Here is a 22,917-nt window from a genome sequence, read left to right as displayed (position 1 = left end):
CCAACACATCTCCTCCCTTACTTCTCAGTCCTTCTTGTCTCTAACCCCCATCACTTCTTTAAATGTTTAGCACCTTCTGCTCTCTTACCTCAACACAGGTTTCATGTTTGTCTGACAACATGGTGTTCACTCATCTTTCTTCCTTTAAATCCATCCTTAAAACCTGCCTTCTCATCTTCTAGCATAGAATTATCTAACAGTAATTTACCAGGAGTGGGCAGAATCCCCTCCACCTGCTCAAATATGCAAAGTCAAATAATTCATTCTGAAACCCCACAGACATTTTTAAATGACAGCCAGTAACCTCATCTTCCTCCTGTAAAAAAAACCTAGCAAAAGAGGGCACAGCAGACAGGGCAGGCAGGAAAGGAAGAGCTGGACTCCTTTCAGTAGGAGAGATGTGAGACACACATTTCAGCTCCACTTACCGGTTCCTATTGCTAGAAATCCAGTCTGAGATTAAGGTAGCAGCCTGCTGGTGACAGTGTTTGTTCCCGAAGCTGCAGGCCAACATGATGACTTCCCGACGCAGCTCTCTGTCCAAATTGAAGAAAGCAATAAGGCTGCTTTAACAAACGTGCTTGAATGTTTACAAAAAAATACTACTTATAACAAGGGATAGCAACCAGTAGTTGGGCAACATATCAAAGACAATGTGGCTTTACAAATCTCAGAGTCAGTTTAATGCCTGCAACAACTAAAGAAAGGTCATGGATCAAAACCAGCCCCCATTTACACTTAGGCACTCTTCCCGACCTCTGTGGACATATGAGTACAAGTTCTTAGAAATCCACAGTAATCAGATATTAAGTTAGGGCTTAGGAAATCATGTTCCCCCAACTTAAGAAAGAAGAATTCATCTCACAGCATGTTTCTGCTTTCCCTGCAACCCAGAATGAAAAAAACAGAAGGATGACAGAGCTAAGGAATTATGATTGATTTATGGTAAACATTACTAATTTTTAGGAGGGTGCATTTCTATATTTATATTTCACAAACAATCAATAGAAAAGTAAATATAACAGTACTCATGCTGGTATGATGCTTGAACAAGTGATTTGTTTAAATTGTTTGTTGGCCATCCAAGCTTCAGATACATTGATGCCACTTGTCTCAAAATATACTCCTGAGGAGAAAAAGAAAAGTATATTTTATGTTAAAAAGAATTTCTTATACTTGAAACTGAAGTACTGCTGACTAGTGAGGTTTGGTCTCTCTTTGTACCCTCAAATAATGTCCAACTCCAAAGACTTGCAAAGCAAAGCTACTTGTCCACTTAAAATCTTTCTTCACTGCTATAGTAAGAAGCAGTCTCTAGACAAGCTACTTGATTAGATGCCTAGGATAAGACAATTTATTGTTATTGTTATTTTATTGTTATAAAATCCATGAATATCAAAAGTTTGCTACTTTGAACTCACAATGTACAGCTGAAAAATTACAAGAGTGCCAATAGCTTAATTTCTTCTTTGTGGCCAATCTCGACTACACCGTGCATGCTCACTTTTAAAAGAACACTGTTTTAATATCCATAGCCATGGTCAAAACATTATGTGGGGACAGTCAATTGACTTCAGAATACATAACAATGTGGCTGCAAATAAGCTCTGTACTTAATGACACTATGCTTTAACTTTAGGCTCCTGGTGTGCTTAAGGAACAAAGCAAGCACAAGATATATTTTAGCAACTTCTACTTTTTACACAGAAACATATTTACATATTTTGACCAGTTTTGAAGAAAACCACTGTCTGTGTATTCAGCGTAATCTTTTTCCAGTGGAATTCACCAATTTGAAAAAGAGAACTAAGATATACAGAGCTGCATAGAAGAGCATCTATTTTATTATTACAGATGCATAGGCATGTATACATGTCAACACAAAAGAAGATTCATACTACAGCTTTCTCTAGCAGATATGTTATTCTGTGACTAAAAAGACTTTTTATTTTCTCTGCTATCACCTCGGCTTTCAAAACTCCCATCAGTAGTGATAAAACATAACCCAGCTGTGAATTTTACTGGTTTTATTTATTAAAATTCTGTTTTCTTTATACAAACATGTTTAAAAGTGAAATAGCAATGGCAGACTCCTAAGAACTTTTCTTTACAGTTAACAGCAGACTAAATATGCAAATTATTTCAACTGCATTTTACATTACAGCTCTGGTTTATATGCAGGCCTTAGTGTATGTTTTACAAAAATAATCTTCCCTGTCATCAGATAACTCTGTGTATATGTATGGGGTGTGTGTGTGTTTGTGTTTATCTATATATCTGCATATGTATTAACATCTTCATATATACATACAGTCACTTCTAACTTTCTTCTCTCTGAGCATTTGTTTGTGTGTATGGTCACATACACACAAATATACATTTATGAAGAAAAAAGCATCCTTAGGCATTTCAGGCTTTAAAAAGCTCCTTCATTTGAAGGCTTTATAAGATTACATGAAGTTACCGTATGCTGGCTGTTGAAAATATGTAGAGTACATAAAATTCATAGTGAATAAAAATCCCAAGAGTTCGTAATTGTCACTGGCTGCAGTCAAATCCTGTGTACTTCATAAACCATGCTTCAGTGTAGCTACAGCTAAATGTTAAAATATTTGCCATGTCTATCTTAATTATCTACTGTGAGCTGTTACTGCTGTCCCTTTGGACACAATTATGAATGGGCTTTTGACTCAACGGTGATCTAATTCTTGTTAATTAAGGTAACTCCATTGAATTCACCACGGATTTGGGGATGAAATAATGACTACAAATCTTTACTTCAGGTGCATGTATTCTGTTCAGTTGTGCCTGTATTTGCTGCTCTTGCTGATCTTGGACATCCACCTAAATATCACCATGGGGCTCCTCAAAAGAGAAAATCTGGCAATAGAATACTTTGACTCTTTAAAGTGAAATACTTTATTTGTCATAACATTTTACATGAGGGATAATTATGTTTCCTTCTTCTAGTCATATATGCCTCAAACAAAATTATCACTGTTCAATTGCAAATGAAACAAAGCTTGATAATTGCTATGTTTAAATAAAGAGTAATTAGAAAGAAAGTTAATATCCCTAGGTCATTAACAGTTATCTGCCTGGGAAACAGTTCAAATCTTGGCAATGAGAGAGTAAGAGGTGAAAGGAAGAAAGGCAGGAAGGACAGACAGATGCAGAGAGTAAGTGGAAGAAAGGAAGGAAGAACTAGAGGAAGAAAAAAAGGAAGACTGTATCTCTTACATTGAAGATATTGTAGTTTTCTGTACGGTCCAGCAATTTATCTAGAGGATAAAGAGCTCGGCTGGCAGCATGCCAAGGCAGAAAATCCTTTTCCTCTGAAAGGTACCTCATAATCTCCAAAGGAATATTCTGAGGCAAATAACCAGCTCTGCACAACAAAAGAGGTTAGTATTAAACTAGATTTCCAAAGATATTCATGATGGCACATAAACAACTTCTTTTTCTTTCTCAAATGAAATTAAAATGCAGAAAAATATAATAAAGTCGTCACACTTTAATGACATAAAAATCAACCTTATAAAAAACCAGCAACTTGCAGTCTCTCCCAACACAGAGAAGCAGACTGACTTGATGAAGTAGGGCATGAACACACATGAAAGAAAACCAGACAAGCTATCCCTACTTTGAATGGATTCCTGTGGCTATGAAAGACATGAATGAAGAAGTAATTGCCTTTAAAGAAAAAAAATCAAAAAATATCCAAAACAAAAGGAAGGTGCTACATTATTGATTTGTAAGATAGAAAGCTGTCTGCATAAAATCAACAACCAAAGGCATTTTGCTTGAGAAAACATTTGTACTGGCCGTCAGCAACTGAAAATAACTAGTGCAGAAGAAAAAGCTTTAGTTTTACAGTTATTCTCCTCACTCTTTTCTCTCTCCTTTAGAACTTCTTTGTCTTCTATCCACCATAAGTCACTTTGGAAGGACTTAACCAATGACATCACTTTGGTTCAGGACATTCCAGCACTTGGCACACAAATTACGGACTTTTTTCAGGTGTTTATAAATCAACCAGCAAAAATTTTGTCCCATTTTAGCAATCATAAAAGACCTCCCCCAGCATGGGAAAGTGTATGGGGGAATACAGGAAGGGTTCTGAAATAACAGTATTACATATAAAAAGCAATACAAACACAAGCATTTGAAAGTTACTTTAAAAAGCAAATACAGAAAACGCCTAGTTTTAGCTTTTGCTCTCACTTTCTTTTTCAGAACAGCACTTTTTTCTTAACCATGCAGACTGCAGAAACAAAGTGCAACCCTGTGGGTGTGAACTTTCCAGAAACAAATTGTCTACTCTTCTCCTAATGCAGGTGTTTAAATCCAAAACGAGTTAACTATCTGCCTAGAGAGGAGATACTGATTCTCTTTTCAGCAAGGTAGATTCCACAAAGTTCAATTTATTAGGCTACAGTATGATATAGCTTCATAGGCTAATTTTTCTCCTCCATTGCACATGTCCCTTTAATTTCCATCAATGTGGAAGAAATGCAAACATATAGCAAACAAATAAAATTACACACATTAGTACAGAAATTAACCATTGCATACATCTTTGTAGCTATGATATTTTCTGAAAAATCATTTCCTTAGGATTTTTTCTCCTGAGAAGCTGAGAAGCCTCAGGAAAAAAATGTAAACAATTATTATCTGCTGCTGTAGAATGCAACAGGTGGATCTGTGATTGGTCTCATGTGGTTGTTTCTAATTAATGGCCAATCACAGTCCAGCTGTCCGGACTGTCTCAGTCAGACACAAGCATTTGTGATCATTCTTTTTCTATTCTTAGCTAGCCTTTCTTCTATTCTTTTAGTATAGTTTTAATATAATATATATCATAAAATAATAAATCAAGGCTTCTGAAACATAGAGTCCATCTCTCCCCTCATCCTAGAACCCCTGTGAACACCATCACACATGTTAATATAAATTTTTATCTCTGCTGTAAAAACATGTAAAAACTGCCTCACTGCTTGAAATAGTTTGTTTCCTTGCAACATTCACCACATCTTGCAGGCCTTCATTTTTTACACTCTCTGTTGGAAGAATTACACTCTGTTCCCTTCATGTTCTCAGGAAAGAAATGAGTTCATGTAACAGATTTCAAAAGTATCTATCCCACCCTCCAGTCTGCTTCATGTCATTTTTGTCCACATTTTATCAGCTCTGTTTTCAACTCTGGTTCCAGCACATACTCAAGCATGAAAAACAAGATCACTTCAGGCACCCACTGTGCCAACTGAGGAACTGAGCAGATATGAAATGAAAATTGTGAAGCATTTAGAGTGGGCAGAGGACAAAGTCCAATGCATCTGGAGACAGAAGGCTACTCCATTTTATAGGTCTTGTTTCTGAAGCAGCAGAGTATCATTGAGTTCTATGTCTTAGTACTTTGTAAAGATTTCTAAACATAATTAATGGACCAGAAGCATGCTGGACTGACTGCATTTAAAAATCTTGGAGACAATGTTAGCAAAGAGGTACACTAACCTAAAGTTGCATATACATCATTAGTTTCTAACAGAATTTGTGATTATTTTTACTGATTATTTGATTGACATTAAAAAGTGTGGAGTAAGGAACAAGAGGAATAGCTCTAGGAAACATGCTGCTTAAGGAATAAACAGATTAATGTTTATTATAGCTGCACTAATGAACATTTAAGTTCATGTTTTGAAATGAAATCTACCTATACTAAATGCAGAAATGAAATCAACAGTGCAAAACAGATTATTTCTTTTTAAGCTTAACTTCTCCATAAAGACACCTAAGTGAACTCAAAGACTGATCTCTTACTCCTGAGCTCAGAGCTTCCTGATGAGTTTCAAAATTATGATTCTTGGACGATGATACTCACTCATCCTCTTCACAACAGCTGTTACTCTCATCACTCACTCACTTCTTCTAACTTCCAAATTTATCAGAGTATTCAATTATGCCTTTCTCACCCCCTGACTCTCACTTTTCTGACTGTTTCCCTAAGAGTATTGCGCAACTTACATGAACAGATTGTGGCAAAGTTAGACTTTTCCTGTTTACTCCTGTCCCTCCTTTCCTTTCTGGGTATGACCCCAGAAGAGCTTCTGCCCAGTGTCATCAGAATCACACCCTCAACCACACATTAACCAATTGATCCCAGGAGAAGGGATGGGGATGAAGGGAGATTCTTGGGGATGAAGGGAGATGAAGGATTCTTGGGGATGAAGGGAGATTCTTGTCATTATTATATAAATGACAACAAATTCATCACTTCAGATAATGGTTTGGAGGAAAAGTGGTTATGGCTGCTACAAATGATGTTAAACTCTTCTGTTAGCACATGCTGGGCAGTCCAGATGCTAAGATGAACCTCTGAGAGAACTTAAGCAGAGACATATCTCAAATCCCCTTACAGTGGCAGTTAAGACAGCAACTTTCCTGAAGAAAACGTAAGTGCTTCAGGAACATTACCTTGGCAGAATGTTATTTATATTTTACACTATTTTATTTCATGGATGCCCACAGAAAACCATGATAGTCCTATCCTTTTACCCTAGTCACTAAGCCATGTTTATGAACTTTTTACTCCAAATACACTGCACTCCTAGACTATTTGGCATTAAATAGCTTCTGTCAAGAGGTAGTAAGTACATTTATTGTTTCACCTTTTGCATATAAAGTGTCATATAATGTGTATGTTATAAATTATTAACTATATACTAAAGTTTTAATACCTTGAGGAGTATTTTCATTCAGAAAAAAAAAAAAAAAGAACAAAAAGGACATATTTTAGTAAGGGTAAGGCCAAACACTAAGGCTGCTTAGGCTGCTTATCTTTACATTCATAGCTGAGAAAATAGGATGTAACACGCACCCTAAACCATAAAAGAGATAAACCATGTACCATAAAATGTATAAGAAGTTCTAAAATCCAGATCACAGATTTAGGACCTGGGTGAAGAGTCCCAGGAGGTAGCATGACTACTATGACTACCATGACAACCACGTCAGCAGAAGACAGCACCTCGATAAAGCAGTGTGACGGTGTGGTGACCTATGCTCTAATATTCTGCATCTTCACAAAGCATAACAACTGGTTTCTTAATTTCTGTATTTTGGTACAGTCACACTCTTTTAGTTTACACTAAAAGTTTGTCCAGTGCTAAGAGTGACTTCAATACTCCTCTCTCCCAGGGAATACTGTATTCAGCAAGATGCACTGGGCTCACTTGAACAGTGGCAAACCAGACAAAGGATGCTGGCATGATTCTAGGAGTCTCCCTCACTAGCCTGGAACAACTAGGTTCAAAGATGTTTATATAGGATCTGGTCAGCAAAAGCATTTATGGAGTACAACAATAACCAAAATGAGGAAACAAGTCATGTATCTCTGTGAACTCTGTTGGAAAAACACAGATGTGTGGAAATGTTAAACAGAAATGTTTCACAATCATTATAGCAATAATAAGGAAACCAACACTAGCAACCTTCCCATCAAAAGCAAAACTGTAAAATAATTTCCCTGTCACATAATTGCCTATTCACTCAAAGGTACTACACAGTGTAACTTTAGTACATACTGTACACATGCAGCTTGACTTATTACTCTGTCTTTCAAGAAAATCGCTGGAAGGTCAGTAACAGAAATCCTTATTTTTCTTGTGTCATTTTAGCCATCAATCATATTGCTATCTTTAAGTCCAGGAAAATTACTATCAGATATTGCCTGTCAAAGTCCAAATGCAAAAGAGACAGGGCTAAGAGAGAAGGTTCTTTTCTAGCCTAGACATCTTGGAGGAAAATAGAAATATTGTCTGTCATTAGGGGAAGAACTGATTATGAGCTACACTGAAACCAGGTGACAAGCATAAATGCCACAGAGATACTGTGATGTCCAATCTTTTGCCTAGTCTGAAATGGGTGCAGTTTTTTCTAGGTATGTCTACAGTAGTCAACTGGGAATCTTAGCAAGCATGCATCTCTTCCATAAAAAATTACACATAGGAACCTGGGATAGTTTTGGCAAGTATTTTAACAGAAAAATTAGTTAAATCAAACAGTGTTGACACATAAACAGTAGCTGAAAGCATACTGATGTTCAGGTAAAAACATTTCTCAAGGGCAAGGTTAAAGAGTTTTCAAAACTTCAACCATAGAACCTGGAACTAAAAGAGCCTTAAGAACTTATCTAGTGTCTCCCTACCCAAAGCAGATTCACACCAGTGCCATTCCAGACAGAAATTTATTTTGTTTATATAGACCTCTACCAATGGATATCCTAGGAACACTACTATTTCAGTACTGCTCTGCCAAGAGGAGATAAGACTATCATGGCTCTGATCTTTTGCCCTGTAAATATTCATAGAAGAGTACCAACAGATTTATTTCATGCTAAATATAAAATGATCTGTTGTTTACACATCTTCAGTATAAACTATGAAAAGCAGACATCCCTCTTTATAGTTTTTCAGACTAAAGAGTTTCACTCGGACATCATGGGTCATACAGAAAGCAGCCTAGACTTAAGACAGCCTCTACAAGCCCTCTCTAAGCCAACTTTCCCCATATTGAGTCATTTGAAACACCTGACTACAAGAGCAAAATTTAACCAAAAAGATCACATTTGAGATGCTTCATTGCTTTATCAATTTTTATGTAACTGTCCTAACCCATCAGTTTACCACCATGTCAATCATTCTGTAGCCAGCACAACACACGAGAACATGTGTTAGAAACACAGCACCACATGAGTTTTGTCTTACTATCTATGTTCCTGATTTCACAGTTGCCTGCCAAACTGAAGAGGAGAACAGGAATGTAGACTGGCAAAAAGATCTGATTTAGTTATTAGACAAATTACCTCTATATAAACATCCTGGTTCAGCAGGTTTTTCATGCTGAAGGAAACTGCTGACGAACTGCATTGAAAACGTGATCTATCATTTTTATGGAAAGACAGAGGTGGAAAAGATTTTCCAGAAGTTATATATAAGTATTATGTGGTTTATGATATCATACCATATAATATCATAAGTACCACTGCTTAGCAAGGTACTATCCTGCTTACACTGAAGAAGTCGCTAGAGTGGCCATTGCTAAAGAGAAAAGTGGCTATGAACAGAAAAAGAAAGTACAGAACACGGTAATGAAATACCCCTCACGAATAATTCCCAATAAAAATCCCATGGCAATCAAAAATAATCTTTAAATTACATGAGGTTTTAATGATTCAGATAAAAGCAGAAGATCTAGATTATATTATGAAACATCAGTGTGTATTCAACTGCATTCTGACCTTGATTTGTTCTTTAGACTGAGCCACTGAACTTATGGACAGATCCCAGCACATTCATTTTCCCCTTAGGGACAAAGTACCAAATGGTAGTGTAATTGCCAAGGGAAAATTATTACTCTGTTCTGAATTATTTCTATCATAAATCCAGCAGCAGTCAAACAGACTCTGTCACAAAAACGACAGGGTTGCCGTACAGTGATGAGAGTCCCACATACAAGGGCACCATAAATCCTTTAGTCCCACCACCCAACAAAGACATTATAAGTCATGTGTTTAAATCAAAATTAGAAAATCCAAGCTGGCAGCAAACTGGTCTGCATTACAGAAACAATGGAAATGAGGTGATTTACTTGCTGCCGGTTTAAAACTCACCCTCCCTTGCCTGTTTCTTATAAATGTGTAAAACATGACTAGCTTTTTGTCTGGGTAATTTTGAAGGGGTAAAACGCAGCTCTTCAGAACACAGATGGGCAATTCAGATAAACATCAGTTCTGTTTGTGCATGTGCAATATATGAATAATTAGACTATACTCATTAACTCCTAGAGACAGTTTAAAGTAAGTAGGATTCTTAACAGTTGATTCATTCTTTTATCTTAACAGTCAAGTGTGTGGAATAGAATAACTCACAGAGAAACCTGGCACCAATGAACATCCACATACAACTGCAGCTGCCTTCTTCATTTTTTCAGGACCTATCAAGCACTGGTGTCTCTACCAATATATTCAGGATATTCTTGTCCACAGTATTTTAATAGCAATTCCTTGATAGCTGAGTAAAAACATATATATTGAACCTTGACATGTCAAAAAAGCTTTGGGCAAGGCGACTCATAGAACTGGGAAATTAACTCTTGTCACAGATTTCCCCATCAACTCCTGCAGGGCTAGAAGTCAATAATTTAAAAAACTTAGGATGACTGGCATCCATGTTCAACCACAGAAGCTGCAGAAAGAACGTTTCATAATAGAAAGCTAATGGACAATCTGTAAAAAAGGCCCCATGATCTCCAGTATAAAGGAATAATCTGCATCATCCTACCCTCCCAGGACTGAGCTGACTTTATGTAAGGACCATGTAAGGACTTTATTTTTCTAAGATGCCAAAGTGATTTGATGGAGACATTATGATCTGTACCAGCTATGGACCTCCACATAAACGGAAGAGGAATGCATATCTGCACTTTGATAAATACAACAGTAAGTTTTGGCTTACAAGAACTACATCATTTTAAGAACTACATTTAATTAGCATTCAATGCCTCTAACATTAAAAGATTCAGAGAGTAAGACAGTTTGAAATGAAGCCTGCTTCTTATTATGTTTTCTCACATGCAAAATATTTAAGGACTCTTCAAGTGACATTCAACTCCACACAAGTGCATTTGAAGCATCCTACAAAGAATAGTTCAAATTTAATGCAATTATCAGAGTATTATGTGGCTTAAATTATCCTGCACAGTTTTAGAGTTGCCACATAAGCAAAGACTAATATTAATTTGAATTACTCACCTCTTGAAAACAGAAGAAAACCTCAAATCTAAATCCCTCTATGCTTGTAAAAAAAAAAAAAACTCCTTCAAATTGTAGTTCACAATCTCTCCTTTCCTCTTCTTCCCCATATGAAAGAAAATGAATTAAAAAGGATCAATACAAGAAAAAAGGAATAATCTTACTGCTAAAAATTAAGGCTATGCAGTAAGGTATGTCATGTTTTTCATTATCATGAAACCATGATTTTTGAGAAGTATGCGATTCACAGAGTTACATTAAGTAAAGAAATTTCAATGCATTTCAGGGGCTAATAGACATCGATTTCAGATGACTCAATCATTATAAGTATTATTTATTTTCTTTCTTGGTGATTTTTGTTGGGAAGGGTAGAAAGAAACAGCTCTTCTATTCATTAAGTTGTCAACAGGTGATGATATCTGTGAGAGCATGTTTGAGCAGAATCAAAATTGAGTTAGCTTATTGCTATGCACAATACTATTTCATCACTCCCTGTTTGCCTGGTCTAATGTTTATAATTTGCATATCAGTCACCCAAGTGAAATATGTGTTTAAAAGCTAGAAACTTCATATGGACAGCACAGAATTCCAATATGGAGAACACAGACATACAATCCAAATTTTGTTTGCCAGAATATCTACAGAATTGGCTCTTACTTTTCTAAAGGCAATTCCCAATAAACATATTTGTAATAAAAGATTCTCTGAAATTCTCTTAAACCCTCACCTATTCTCTTATCTCCACTTTGCAGAGAGGAAAAAGACACAAACAATTTATGTTATTTTACTAAGATCACCTGGGAAGACTACAGCAGAAACAGCATCCCAGGTTTCTTCAGTCCCTGCGCCTTAGTCATAACACAGTCCTTCCTGTCATTTACTGCTTGATTTCTGGGTAGAGGAAAACACACTCCTAGCCAGATAGGAAAGAGCTAATCTATTACAACATTCCAGCAGACAGAGCAAACGTGGACAAAGACCAGACCTCCTCTAGACAACAATCCTGGTCAACAGCAATCGGATAAGCTCAAAAAGTAGGATCATTTCTGAGAAGCAATGGTGCAGTCAGGTCAAAACAGCAGGCAATGCAGTGACTAGCCTGTGACAGCAGACTTCTTTCTTTATGCTAGTGAGGCATCAGTCTTGTCTTTTCCAGCTAGAAAAGTTGGTTTATGCCTTCCTTCATATACCCGTTGCTGGTTCTAGGAAAGTCAAGGTGTTCAGATCAGCACCTCCAGCTTCTCAGAGTGCCTCGATTTTGCTACCTTAACCAATGGAGCAGAAGGATCTTTTGCTCTCCACATTAGTTCTGTCAGACCCACAGAAAAGAAATCAATCAGGTTCTGGGGTAAGGGGTCAAAAAAGCTGCTTGTTTTGAGGGGACAGCTGAGGGAGGTAGAGACTAGGGCTGATCAGGCAGCTGTGGGGAAGAAAAAGGGCTATGTCAATGACATGAAGTCCCAGAGAATGGATGTAAACCTGCTATGAGAAGATAGGGCTCCCAAAGAATGCCACAGGTTTTGAGGCTGTACAAATCCTTCCTCCTGCCCCACCAACATATATTCCTCAAGCCAAGCCATATTTGCAGCTCTTAGCTCTGTTTCCAATACTTGAAGCTACAAAGAAGCCTTCAGCAAGCTCCACTCATTAACTCCTTTTCTTGTTTAACCTCAGATTCCAGTGTTTTCTGAAGCATAATTCAGACCTGGTTCAATAAATAGTCCCAAAACAAATTTCAGAGACTGTTCCCTTCCCCTCTCACTACACAGCAGCCCCTGGCAGCTGTGCAGCAACAAGGATACATCCATACCAAGCTGACTCCAGAGACCAGCTTGAACTCTGAGACTACATGGTAAAAACAGAATGAGTTAACAACCATTAGCTAAAAATAACTCTGTCACTCCCTTGAAACCACAGTCAAGCCTTCCTGACAGTTTATTCTGGGTTTGGCTAAGAATACAGTTAATGTAGTTTACAGGATAAAACAATTACTGCTATAATTAGTGAGAAGTACCAGAAATAATTTAGACAAATTTTGCTAGGATATGACTAGACCAAGACCTTCCCTCTGCACTGAACACTCTGCAGTCAGATCTACAGGATTGGTTTTTAGTACATGCTGAAGAGTCTTCAACTTCTTCCCTGACTCTTGGCAGGTATTTCTATCTTTCAAGACATTCTCAAAGCACCAATGCTTTCCTGGATTGTGCTGTACAATTTGCTTTACTGCCTTTAGCTGTGTAACAGGATCAGATGCACAAATGACACACATACCACAAAAGCAGAATTGGCTTTTAGTGGGCTTAGTTGCAGGGATTGCTTTGATTCCTCTTGTTACAAACACATGCAAATGTTAGCAGAAATATGTATGTCCACAGAAAGCGGGTATCAATGCTGAGATATGTCACAGAACATAGGGACTGACATGCATATGGAATAAATGATGGCTACCTTAAAATAATTGAAACTTTCTATTTTCTCTAAAAAAAGCACATATACTTCGGCCCATTGAGAGAGTATTTATGTCAAAAGAAACCAAACAACTTCTGTTGGAAACCATATCTAAATCAATTGCTAGTGAACGATCACCAAAATCTGCCTGACAGTGAATTGGAGTTACTATGGCATCTGCTGAAATAATTCAGATGAGGCCTCATTTATTAAAACAGTAAATCTATAGCACTATTAATCAAGCGTGATACAAAGTATTGATCTAATACTCCCTTAGCTGGTACTCAGAGGCACTAATTAAGGGAGCTGCATAACACATCTTGTTTTCCTCAGAGTTGAACTATTAGAAAATGCAATCAGGAGTAAAGACGAAGGCTAGAGTAGAACTGCAGTTTACTAATTTAAATGGATCCTATATGACTATTTCTGAATAGCCCAACAAAACAAAGTCAACAACCCTGAATGTGGCTGTTGAAGCATTTTGAAGTACATTCATTGCACTGAGAATTTCTATTTTTGTCACCTACTTATTATCCTGACCCAGAATTTCACATGGACCATCAAATGCCTTGACTTCTCCCGACATCACACTGAACAGGACTTGGAGTAACGCAAACAAGTGTAACATGGAACCCATTAGCCCACATACGTTGGAAGACTTGTAATGCTACAAGAAATGAAATCTTAAATCTCTGTGAAGGAAAATTGCAATGAAGATCACTTCAATTCCACATTTTAGTTTTGCAATACATGTATTTCCACCAGACATTTCAAGAATTATTCTGGATTTTATATGGAAGTATATGAACTATAGTCTCAGTTACAAGTTATCTGTCAGTTTCCAGAAATAAGAACAGCTAAATCATTATGTGGGTTGGTGATGCCCCAGGTAGCTCAATGGATAATTTTTTTTTCCTAAGTGTCAAGACTCCACAGCCAGGAATCAAATTTTTAAGAAACAATAAAATAGGGGGTTCTATAGACACAATTTTCCAGATCCAAAAGGCTATACTTGATTAAGGAAGACTTACTTTTTAAATTAATTTCTCTCTAAAAGTTGGTGAGAAAGTGATCTGGAGTCAACATTAGCTTACTTCAGTATTCTACTTCTGGAATCAATCTTGAAGTCAAATGCACCAGCTGTTAAAAATAAATTTACGTCAAGGGAGATAATTTGGATTTATATTTTGAAAACTAGGTTGATACTGTCTTTTCCCTTGCCCTCAGACTTGGGTTTTATAGAGTCAGTAAAACTCACAACTTGGAAAGAAACAAGCCACAAAGAATTGTTTTACAGCAGGTAAACAATCATCATAATACATCATTTTGCACCAGGATCCTAGTTTTGGTCTGATGTAGGAAATTCTGACAGAAAGGAACATTTATGAAGGCCATCTACAGCATGGAAGTCACTTAATTCACAGAAAATCTTGAAGGTACATTTTTTTCTTGTTGCTCATTTCTGCTACAGCTCTCTATACTTGTGAAGCCTACAGGGGCAAGCTTCCTTTGAAGAGACTATAGCTTAACCTGCCCTTAATCTGTGCATGGAAATGGACAGCACTCCAACAAAGTCATCCATCCTTGGAGCCCAAGAACAATTACCAATGACACCGCTTCATGCTTTCTCATTCAGTGCTTACAGAACTGGAAACAACAATAGCGATTTTAGATGACAGTAAAAGAGATATTCACAGTCACATCTGATTCAACACTGATTAACATTAAACATAAACCAGACCTATTTCTTTCACATAATACTTGATCAAGTCAACCAGTTTAATGAGGGAAATCTTTTATGAAGATTTAGAGCCCATCAAGGAAGAACCAGGGGTGACACGACACTCCTAACATTAAGTGAGTAATTTATCTTATGTGGTTAAATGGTTTTGAGAGGTCAGGTGTATGTTTCTCTCCATTAACTGTTAGTGCACTACAAGGTGAGAATGTCAGATTTACAGGTCTACCTTTGGGATGTCTAAAGTAAATTGGGAGGCATCCCACCTCACATACTCACTAACTGACCCTTATCCTAAGGAAGGAGAAAGATGTGAGAAGTTGACAATGTTACTAACACTCTTATGGAACAGTGCAACCTTTGTTAATTATTGCGACACTGCTTATTGGAGCTACCCTCTGATCTGCCCTCAGCTCTGTTTAAGCTTAGATGAGAACCACAGTTCTGTTTGTCTTCTTGTGGCTTCTGGGCTTTCTCAGTCAACATTTATTAGTGTCATTTACTAGAATCAACATATTTTTAAATTCTACTGAAACCTCATACAAACAAAAAGATAAAGAATCTTCAAGAAGGGAAGAGGGAGTGTCAAGGTGCTATTCTTGCTGAAGAACATGGGACATGAATTGCCATAAGCTATGTTCTGCCAAGGCTACAGCTTTTTATATCTTAAGGGTATGGGCATGCACTACAGCCAAGAATTATGCTTAAAAATCTGAAAAACAAAAAAGTTGCAACTTTTTTTTGTTGCTATTATTCCACTCAACTCTCCTTGATGAATTTTATATAAACCAAAATACAGCGAGAAGGAAGATGAATGAATGCATTTCCATATAAAATGGAACACAAAAATTCAGTTAAAAGCTATAGAGCTTAAAATATTTCTTGGTAGTATCAATTCATTCATGTTGTTGATTTTCAAGAAATCACTATGCTGGTCAGTAGAAGGATAATAAACATTTCAGAGGAATGAAATCAAACACACCTTTAAAAAAAATAAAATGTGCCATTGCAAAACAACTTCTATGAACACTTTCTTTCATTTTTCTCTAGCTCTAAATATTATTAAATTTTACTCAAGAGAAGAGCTGTATTCATTCCCCAAACAAATCAATTAGCAATATAATGACACAGAAATAATCATATTAGGACAGACAACATTATAATAGTGGAAAAATTGAGTCAAAACCTTTTGGTATTATCTGTATCAAGTTCAAGAGCACACTAGGAAGTACTTCAGAAGTTTCTAAGAAGGACAGGGTATTTCGAAGAAATACAGTCTCTAGAGTACAGTAAAAAAAACTGTTTATATTAGAAGTCATTTTTCAAAGGACCAGCATGAATTTAAGAAATTATTTTCAATGTTTGCATTATTTTAGCCTTAAAAATAATAGCTAGGGATTAGAATTAAAGTATGTATTCCACAGTTCTCTTCCCTCTCTCAAAACATACATGCTTAGACAACAAGATAACACATCATTGCAACTAGGGACCACAACTGAGGACTGAATTACTGTTAAAAACAGCCAGTCTTCTCAGAAATCAGATCTGAACTACCAAGTATGTCTATGTCTGGTCAATAAGGTTACTGACCTTCCCTCAGGTCACAGCCAGAGACAAGTGTGCGTGTTTAATCTCCCCATCACGTAATGTCATACGGGCAGGGAGAAATGCTCGCCGTGCGTCGGATACAACACTGAACCAGCACAGCACCCATGAGGCACAGGACATCTAACTGTGGTACTGCTCCAAAATAAAGTGGGGCAACTTTCTGCACTGCGCCCTGCAGCTAAGGGAGGGAAAGCTAAGCTGCTTTTAGGCTGATGGTGGCCTTTTGAACAGTGACTTTTTCAGACAATTGAAAGAGTCAGTGTTGTTCTGACAGCCCTCGGAGCTTGTTTTAGGAACTCTGCTGTGTCAGTGAAATCCCCAGATGTGCAGGAAAAGCTGCACTACACTACAGCATCATGGTTCAATTCCCACTGCCTGTCCTAGCAAGAGCTTTTCCAACTGCTTTTTTACTGCAAGAAGTTCTGATGCTTCGACACCAAGGCCAGCCTTCAACATACTGCTGAGAGTCTCTTAATGCCTTCCTTCATCATAGAGGAACGTAGCACGTATTAGGCCAAATCCTGGTCTTTTTTTTTGTCTGGGGGAAGGGCAATGAAAATAAAAAATACCAAGCTTTTCCTAAAAACTTACCATACTGTCAGCCAGCCAATCATAATAACTTCAGCATCACTATAATTGTTTTTGGGTTTTTTTTTAACAGGAAGATGATAGATTGTCTCTAGGTTGAAAGATGTAGCTGGAAGTGTGTATTCTATTTGCCATCTGTTAGGGGTGGGGCACTTATCTTCTGTTAATTGGCCAGTTTTCTTTGTCTTTTCCACAAACCAATCCTCCCTCTGGGAAATACCTTCTATTAATGGACCACTGAGCGTCACTGCATGATAAAATTGCATCATCCAATTGGGAGATGCTCCACCCAGGGGGAGGAGCCAAACATTGCTGCCTAACATATAATTTGAGATTTGGAACACCACAGGCAGCCTTTTCCCACCGGATTCCCAGAGAAGCAGCTTTCTTCTCCACTGGATTCCCAGAGGAAGACCAGCCCCATCTACATCACCACTGGACCTTCTGAGGAAACCTGCACTCTTCTACAGCATCCCTGCTTAAACAGAACCACATCTGTCACTGCAGGAGGACAGCAGCCACCATCCAACTGGACTGCTACCAGCACCCTGACCAACAGGGTGTCAGCTTGTATTTTGACTCTATCCGTGGTTTTTTTCATTTGTGTTATTGCATTTGGGGTTTTTTAGTTTTCCTAGTAAAGAACTGTTATTCCTATTCCCATACCATTGCCTGAGAGCTTCCTAATTTCAAAAACGCAATAATTTGCCTTCCTTAACAGACACTTGTCTTTTCAAAACAAGAGAGATTAACAAAGTAATAAAGATCAACAAGAAGTATACCCTACCTGGCAAGTTTAGCCAGGTCCACATATCTTACTGCTACTCTTGAACTACAGACTATAAATCTACTGTTTGCAAACAGATCCTTCTCCAAACTGGCTTGTAAGGCACACACTCAAGGTAACACTATTGACAGGACTCTGGAAACAGGAGTCTAGCTGCATATCCCTACTGGAAGAATATTTCCTCTTAAGTGATATCCATGTATGCACGTGTCTAGACATGCATTTATAGCTCCACTTCTTTTTTACATAGTGCATGAAGACCAAATGGAGCAGCAGTCTGCTGCAGACCATCAGTAACAAAACAAAGTCAAGATTTTTTTAATGTGAAATCTTGTGAAAGACTTCATAAGGTTCCAGTGTAGTTGCCTCTGAAAAAGGTGCCAGCTCCAGTATTCCCAAGTTTCCCCATAAAATTACTTCAGAAAATTAGTGGGGAATGCATTAGTCATCTAATCTTTGGAGTGGTTATTAGGTAGATGAAATTTGGCCAGACAATTCAGGTTGGATCTTTAATCAAGACCTCACCTTAGTACTCCATGAACAAGACATCCTAGAGGGCTGGCTCAATACTGACTCAGAAGAAAAACACTCACCTACAAAAAATGGCTTAAGAAACAGCTTTGTTTCAGGATCTAGACTTTCAGGGAACTCTAGACACATCTGACTGCATTCCGTGCATGGAAAAAGAAGGTGACGTGCTGGCTCTCTGTAACTGCACACTACTTCTCTGAGGTGTCAAAATCAAATAAAATTGGAACAGATTATGACTTTACTCAACATCTGGTAGTTCTAATAGTCTAGATATTTCAGAATAATCTGCAATATTCTTCTAGTTAGAGAGTAGACAAATCATGACCTGCTGAATAGGTCAAATAATGACCTATTTCTAGTTTTTACTGTTTACAATGGGAAGATGTCACAAAGCAAGAATGAAGGGGCATGCCAAAAGCAAATGGATACACCTCTCCCCATGATACCTCCTTCCCAAATACATCTCTGGGCTGTTAAGTAAGGGCTAATCACTACTTTATGTCAGCAGCAGGAACAGAGTGGTAGGGCACACAACTGTGTTTTACCACAGTGATGCTAGAATATCATCTGAGCTGTGACACTGTCAAGCCCAAACACCTCCAGTGACCATTTGTACTTAAATGGTACTTAAAGACACTAGCTAGTATCAGGAATTATTTTCATGCTCCCTTTGACATGACAGTGCAGGTAAAATCACATTATTTGCAATTTTGCAATTAAATCTGTAATTATGCAATCAAAACCCTATACTAATGCTATGTTCCCAGGTACCTCAGAATCAAAAAGCTACAAGTGTTCCCCTATTTTCCTCTCATTTTACACTTTCACTACCAACATAATGGATTTCAAAATGGGGACCAATCCATTGTCCCCATTTGTAAAGAAGGCACTACCTAACCAGCACTGTATGTGTTAATTATTAACTCTAATCATAATAAAACACAAAATGTTGCATAAATTCCAGAAATGCTCAATGGAACTACTTTTCCATTATGTTTGAAAAGCACCACAGAGGAAGAAAGAGTCTGTTCTAGGAGATTATAAGAAAAGAAAGGTACTGGGAAAATGATATAATATTACAAGTTAGGGCAAAAAAATTACTGAAGCTTGAAGGTGCCTTCCATCTCAAATTAAATACAGCACAAGGATCAGTGGTAAAAGAAAGGAGAGGTGGGACAACTGGGAGAAATGGAAGAAAAAACCCTCAGTCATTAGAGAAAGAGGAAAGAGATTATTTATCTGCAAAGTGTTAGATTGAACTTGCTGCAAAATTGATCAAATCTCTTCAGACTCGGAAATACCCTACGGCAATTATTGATCAAGAGTAGTGAATGTGCTACAGACCATTTTTATGCGCTATACCAAAAAAAAAGCAGGGGAGGGAAACTAAAGTGTGCTTAAAACACACTTAACTTTGAAACACACTCAACTGCTGAGTTAATGGTTGCATGAGTTATTGCAGCAATGTGTATGAGGATAGATGATCTTCAGGAAACATACCTGGCTAGATTGAATGCATCATCAATCAAGCCTGCTCGATTACTGACAGAGATAACCTGTGAGGGGCAAGCACAAAAATTGAACCATTTAAGGTGATGAAACAGTGAAGGCTCATCTATGAAAGCAGATTTTAGGGATGACAAGAGGATCTTACCTCATGGTTCCTTGTTAGCTGATTAATTAGCAGCTTCCAATTCCTAATATCATAATTAACTCTGAAGTAGCCAGTCTGGTTGATGTTCCCCAGCAACCAACTTGCCTCTTCCAAAGCAGGAATTCTGTGGTGTTCTGGAAACAAAGAAGAAGAAGGGAAGGGGTCTTGGTTTTAAATTTAAACATTCTAAAGGTGCATCTCTTACATTTTCTCCTTCTTTAAATATACGTGAAGGCAGTAAAATTAATTCAAAGACCAACAAAAATACTGTATTTGATTAATAATTTCCTTCATCTGTTCTGATGTAGAGAGATGCCAACTGTCATTCCCATGGGGACCTTTTACCCACACAGAACTTCAAGTGTGCTTCTTCTTTCCTGGGAAGTATTCTTTTTATGAGAGGTACCCACTTTAAGTCTGGTAGCCATATTCTGGCCATGCTTAAATAGTTTTCTACAATGGTAACTCAAAAAATTCAATGAATGTGCTGTAGAGAGTAGAGTAAACCTGTGATTAAAAAAATTGATTCTTAAGTGTTTCTGAATGTATTTGATTAAGTTTTTACACAGGATTTTAAATTAAAGTACTTACAGTTGAACAGCTTCTACCTACTAAGCACTGAGAGCTTCCTCTTTAGAGCTAGACCAATTAACCTTATACCACCTAACCTGTTCTTCATCTTCCCCCTTGTTTTAAGTAATCACTTTAGGGCTGAAAGTCTAAATTTATTATGTTTTTGTGCAGTCAGGCACTCCACAACAATTTGCAGAAATAGGGATTTCAAAATTTCAACAACAGAAATGCCCTGAACTCACAACATGCGCTTCTTTTTTATCACAGCACAAAGCACCAGGCTTCAACACCCCTGGAAGAAGGTCTTCAATCTAGTAAATTATTTTGACAAAACTAGCCATGAACAAGAACACACTAAAAATTCAGAAACACTTTTTTCAACCAGTAGTTTTTACACTGTTGAAGGAGTAGTCTTGTTAATAATTAAAAAAAACCAATAAATAAATAAATGCATAAAATTTGTTATAAATGTGGTTCCATTAGAGAATTTTTTTGTGTCCTTGAACTCCTTGAAGGCAACGAATGGGAGAAAAGTTAGCAGTATGGTCTTTACAATTCACTCATACATAGGCTTCCTAAAGAAATTGATTTGTTTTAGTCCTTCTTATAAAAAAGTAATTTCTGAGGAAATTTTAGTTAACTAGGGCTACAGATAAAAGTTGTGCTTCTCCCTTGACTAACAGCAAGCCCACAAATAACTACTAGTTTGAAGTGCAATAAGTATAAAGATCAGCAAGATCCAAATCTTAAAAACACGTAATTATATGTTTAAATTCAAGGACCTTCATTATGCACATGGATTCAGATAAAAAACTGCAGAATTAAAATAGATGGTCCTCTTTTCTCCTAGGTAGTTCTGAAACCATTAAAATCTCTGAAAAATACACTTATTAAAAATATTAAGCGCAGAATAATTCTGTTGTTGCCTGTTCAATTCAGCTGTTATTGCTCTTTTATCTGTGGTAAGGCATCAAGCAGACACGTTCTTTAGGATCCAATATACCCTGCAGAAATAGAACTGAGAAAATTTGACTTGAGTCCTACAACTCTGTGGACTTCCCAGGTGTCCATGCTGTCAAAGCACCTAAGATGCTTCTGCCACACAATCTGATTTGGAACAAGGCTGTAACGCTTGTGTGTCCTTTTCTCCACAAGGGGCTGTACCAATCAGTCCTAAGCAAATTCTCTCAGACTTGCTCCTCTGTTTAAATCCTTTTTTCCTTGGGTCCAAGTCAGATCCAGCCCATTGCTCCATCCTATTTAGAGAAGACTTAAATCCTGTTCCTTGGTGACCTTGTACACCTTAATGCAGTACAGCTTTCTGCCCATGCTCTTTGGTCGCAAACTAACCTTCAAATGCCACCAGTCCTGAAAGCAGCTACTTGAAACTAGTTAATCTTTGCACCTCTACAATGCTACCTAAAAGCACACCAAATCGGCTATCAGCACACATTAAACAATATCTGGGTAAATAAATACATTAAATGGAAATTTCCAAACTTGTATGTAATTTAAAAATACATGCACCTTTTCTCCTTTGGGCATTTTTATTACATTTTCACCTCCAAAGTGAAGAAATTACTTATGCTTCAACAGAGTATTGAATGATACTTCCCAGTCAAATATGACAAGTTCAGAATAAGCTATTTCACATGTAACAGCTGTGCAACACCCCCAATATGTATCACTATAAAGAAGGAGAGCATCCTTCCAAATCACGATGGCATTATTGCTGTTTCGTGAAAGAAACAGCAGTCAGTTTAAATGCAACCATAACCTTCTGCTATTATTTTTCAATAAGACCACTCATGTATTGACCTTCTCCTGAAATAAAGGACAGAAATCTTTCACACCTTCCAACTTACATAAAGAGGTGGCTGTTTTATGGGACTGCCTGATACATGTGCTTCATATAGTTCTATATAATTCACTAGAATTTGATATTTGTGTCTGTCAGTTATCATGCTTTTGGTAATTACAGGCACTAAACATTTCTGTACCTGGGTAATGTTTCCACTTACCACAAACACATTTATTAGTTTTCTGTTAAATATATTATAGTTAGCAAAAAGGTAATAACTCACTGTTAAGCCCTACATTAAACCATTCATGACTTTCTAAACAACAAACAAGATTTCATTTGGAATGAAATCCATCTTTGAAGGTTTTAGTTTACC

At 37.3% G+C, this 22,917-nt stretch overlaps 1 protein-coding gene across 1 annotated transcript in view; it reads right to left on the bottom strand.

The window, feature by feature from the left end:
* The window catches only part of TRHDE (thyrotropin releasing hormone degrading enzyme), a gene marked incomplete at its 5' end in the record, with an annotated part of 202,012 nt that overhangs the window by 20,195 nt on the left and 158,900 nt on the right, over positions 1-22,917 (bottom strand). Inside the window, 5 exons of the mRNA XM_084206037.1 lie at positions 429-536; positions 1,029-1,126; positions 3,241-3,388; positions 20,014-20,069; positions 20,168-20,301. Coding sequence (XP_084062163.1) covers positions 429-536; positions 1,029-1,126; positions 3,241-3,388; positions 20,014-20,069; positions 20,168-20,301 — 544 coding nt within the window. The remainder of the gene's footprint in view (positions 1-428; positions 537-1,028; positions 1,127-3,240; positions 3,389-20,013; positions 20,070-20,167; positions 20,302-22,917) is intronic.

The sequence above is a fragment of the Fringilla coelebs genome, assembly GCF_963513975.1.
Source record: "Fringilla coelebs genome assembly, chromosome: 5".
In the NCBI taxonomy this organism is placed as follows: Eukaryota; Metazoa; Chordata; class Aves; order Passeriformes; family Fringillidae; genus Fringilla; species Fringilla coelebs.
This window is presented reverse-complemented; position numbering and strand designations above follow the sequence as displayed.